This window comes from Tauraco erythrolophus, chromosome 25 (assembly GCF_009769465.1).
Source record: "Tauraco erythrolophus isolate bTauEry1 chromosome 25, bTauEry1.pri, whole genome shotgun sequence".
NCBI classification, from domain to species: Eukaryota; Metazoa; Chordata; class Aves; order Musophagiformes; family Musophagidae; genus Tauraco; species Tauraco erythrolophus.
The window spans coordinates 3,176,597-3,180,378 of NC_141489.1; the positions used below are offsets into that span (position 1 = coordinate 3,176,597).

A 3,782-nucleotide genomic window follows, 5' to 3' on the forward strand; every position below is an offset into this window, starting at 1 on the left:
GGAAACTGGGCACAACCCCAGTCCTGGGGGATACGGGGGGGCCGGACTCAGGGGTTCGGGCTTGGAGTCCCCCTCCTGCCCATCGTCCCCCGCGGGGCACAGGGTCCCTGCCCAAGCTGTGAGGTGCCAGGTCCTCAGGGCACCTCCAGGGACATCAGGTCCCTTGCCACCTGCATGGGGCCCTGTGGCACTCATGGGGTGCAGGGACCCATGTGCCCCCACTATGGGGTTCCAAGTCCTGTAGCACCCCATGGGATGCAGGGTCCCCACATGGCCCTTATGGGGTCCCAGGTCCCCAGGCCACCCCCATGGGACATCGAGTCCTTGTACCACCGCTATGGGTCCCACATCCCCCCGTGGGGTGCAGGTCCCAGTGCGACCCCGTGGGGTCCCCGTCCCCCCTATGGGGTCCAAAGTCCCTGTGCACCCCACGGGGTGCAGGGTCCCATGTGTCACTGCTATGGGGTCCCAGGTCCCTGTACCACCCCAGGGACATCAGGCCTTGTGCCACCCCCGTGGCACCCCCACATCCCCATGTGGGGTCCCAGGTCCCGGTGCCCCCAGCGGGGCGCAGGGTGCCCCGCGCCGCGGCCACTCACGGTGAGGTGGGAGGTGGTGCCGGTGCCAGTGGTGGGCAGCCCCAGGGAGATGTGGGCAGCGACGGGGACGTGGAGAGGCTGAGCTGCCCGTTGCCACCAGGGCGAGGGCTCGGGGCTGGGGCAGGAGCTGCTGCGGGTGGGGGACACGGCAGGACACACCATGAACACGCGTGTGTTCTGAACAACGTGTACACCCTGAGCACGCTCGTGTCACAACCTGCACACACTGAGCACACACCTGAACATACATGCACCCTGAGCCCACTCACAGCACAGTCTGAACACACGTGTGCACCCTGGATGTGCTACAGCACATACCTGAACATGTGTGTGCACCCTGAGCACGCTAATAGCACACATGTAAACATATGTGTCCTCTGAGCACACTAATACCATACATCTGAACATATGTGCACTGACCATGTTAATAGCACATGCCTGAACACCACATGTGCATCCTGAATGCTAAAACAACACATCTGAACGTATGTGTGCACCCTGAGTACACTAATAGCACACATCTAAACATACGTGTACACCCTGAGCATGCTAATAGCACAATGCCTGAACATACATGTGCATCCTGAGCACGCTCGGGTCATGCACCTGCACTTAAGTACGCAACCTGCCTGCACGCACACAGAACATACGTGTGCACATGAGCATGCTTGAACCCACATGTGCACCCCAGACGTGCTCAGGTGTACATATGTGAACATATATGTGAACCCTGAACACACCAATAGCACACTGAACAAACATATGCACCTGTGCATGCTAATAAATACACCTGAACATACGTGAACCCTAAACATGCTAACAGCACACACCTGAACATATGTGAACTTGAGTATGTAACAGCACGTCTGAACATACGTGCACCCTGAGCATGCTAAAAGCACACGCTGAGCATGTGTGTACCTGAGCACGCTAATAACATACACCTGAACGTGCGTGAACCCTAAGCATGCTAATAGCACACACCTGAACATATGTGCACACTGAACACATAATAGCACACGCCTAACATAGGCACCACTGAACATACTAACAACAACTGAACATGTGTGTGCACCCTGAGCATGCTAGCACATGCCGAACACGTGTGCACCCTGAGCACGCTAACAGCACGCACCTGCACACCCCCCACCCCGAGCACGCTCGCAGCACATGCCCGCACACGCGTGTGCCCCCCCGCCCCCCGGCAGCCCCTACCTCGGCGTGGATGTTGGGGACGGAGCCGGTGAAGCCGTTCTCGGCGATGGCGCCGTGGAGCTGTTGGGGGAGCTGGGCCGGGCCCGGGGCGCTGCTGCACACCGAGGACACTGCGGGGCCGGCGGCGTCACGCGGGGCCACCTGCCACCACCCCGGCGCCCCGCTGGGACACGCGGCCACGGCTGGGGACGGAGATCCTCCGCCGAGCGTGCGAGCTACACGGAAAGGTGTGCCAAGTGCACGCGTGTTGCAAAAACACGTGCGTACACGCACATTGCAAAAGCACACACGCACACGTGCTGCACAAGCAAGAGTCTACACATATCCTGCACAAGCATGTGCGTACACGCATGCTGTACAAGCACGTGTATGCATGCACGCTACAAAAGTGTGTATGCATGTTGCAAAAGCACACGTGCACACATGTTGCACAAGCACGTGCATACGCATATGCTGAAGGATGCACATATACACATGTTGCAAAAGCACATGTGCACGCGTGTTGCACAAGCATGTGCGTGTATGTTGCAAAAGGAAGTGCGTGCACGTGTGTTGCAAAGCATGTGCGTACATGTACAAAAGCATGCATGCTCCCGTGCTGCACAAGCACGTGCAGTACACATATCCTGCACAAGCACGCACGCACATGCACGTTGTACAAGCCCGTGTGTGCATGCACGTTGCAAAAGTGCGTACATGCATGTTGCAAAAGCACACATGCACACACGTGTTTGCACAAGCACATTCATACACATATCCCGCACAACGAGCATGTACACTCATGCTGTACAAGCACACGTGTGCACTTGTGTCGCACAAGCACTTGTGTGCACTCGTGCTGCACAAGCACGTGCGTGCACCTGTTGCACGGGCGTGCAGGCGTGTTGCAAAAACATGCGTGCACGAGTTGCAAAAGCACATGTGTGCATGCGTGTTGCAAAAGCACGTGTGCACACGTGTTGCACGAGCACACACGTGCATGCATCCCATATGACCACGTATATACGTGTGTGTTGCACGAGCACACGCATGCCCCCAGCAGGCAGGCAGAGGACGCGGGCTACCCGGCTGCCGCAGAGGAACCCCCGGTGACTGGGGGAAAACTGAGGCACGCGGGGAGGCTCACCGGTGACCTCGACGGCGCGCTTCCGGAAGGCGCTGATGACGGTGCCGTCCTTCCTCCGCAGCAGCGGGCTGCTCCTCCTCTCCGCTACCTTCTGTTTTAACCGCGAGCGCACTTTCAGGTTGGGTTCGGAGGCTGCGGGATGGGGGGGGGGGGGCGGGGGGGGGGGGCACCCGGGAAGCGGAGTTAGCCCCGGCACGGCTCCCGGCATCCCCCCCCCAACCCCTCCCCCAACCCCGCTGATCCGGCACCCACCGGTTTTGCGGAGCGGGAAATCATCCCGGCCGTCGTAGGTGCCGAGGAGGGGCATGCTTGTAGGCCGGGGGGTCCCCGGGCTGCCGCTCTGGGGGGGGAGCTCTGGTCCAAGGAGGTGTGGTGAGCCCTGGGGGGGGGGGGGCAGAGACCCCGCTGGGATGCCTGGGCCCCCCCCCCACCCCGCTTTTGGGGGGGGAAATGTCCAGGTTTGGGGACGGGGGGTGGTGGGAGGGGGACTTACCAACATTTGGGGGGCTGGGGGAAGGGAATGGTTGGGGGGGGGGCGGGGCCCGGCTCCTTCGTCTGCTGAGCAGGAACTCCTGGAGCTTCAGCTTCACCTCCGTGCTGGCGATGGCGCCTGGGGGGGACAGGTGGGATGGGGGGTCGACTGGGACAGGGGGGGCACAACTGGGATGGGAGGGGAGACACAACTGGGATGGGGGGGCTGCGCACAACTGGGATGCGGGGTGGGGACGCGCACAACTGGGATGGGGGGGACGCGCACAACTGGGAGGGAAATGGGACTGGGGGGGCACACACAACACATACCCCCATCTTCACCTCCAGGAGGCCCCCCCCCGGTTGTGCCC

At 60.9% G+C, this 3,782-nt stretch overlaps 1 protein-coding gene across 1 annotated transcript; it reads right to left on the reverse strand.

The window, feature by feature from the left end:
• Positions 1 to 134: 134 nt before the first annotated feature.
• LOC147526960 (histone deacetylase 5-like) lies at positions 135 to 3,463 on the reverse strand. The gene is made up of 6 exons (XM_086626325.1): positions 3,434 to 3,463; positions 3,193 to 3,319; positions 2,941 to 3,072; positions 1,815 to 1,924; positions 694 to 729; positions 135 to 170 (listed from the first exon to the last, which is right to left on the reverse strand). The coding sequence occupies exons 1-6, from the start codon at positions 3,437 to 3,439 to the stop codon at positions 135 to 137; spliced, it is 447 nt and encodes a 148-aa protein (XP_086482451.1). The 5' UTR covers positions 3,440 to 3,463.
• Positions 3,464 to 3,782: the final 319 nt, after the last annotated feature.

Bases quoted from the DNA above. Each gene is read 5' to 3' on its own strand.
- LOC147526960 (XM_086626325.1), bottom strand. The intron at 3,073-3,192 runs GTGGGTGCCGGA...CCCATCCCGCAG, and splicing joins TTTCCCGCTCCGCAAAACCG to CCTCCGAACCCAACCTGAAA. The intron at 171-693 runs GCAACGGGCAGC...GGCCCCATGCAG, and splicing joins CCCGAGCCCTCGCCCTGGTG to GTGGCAAGGGACCTGATGTC.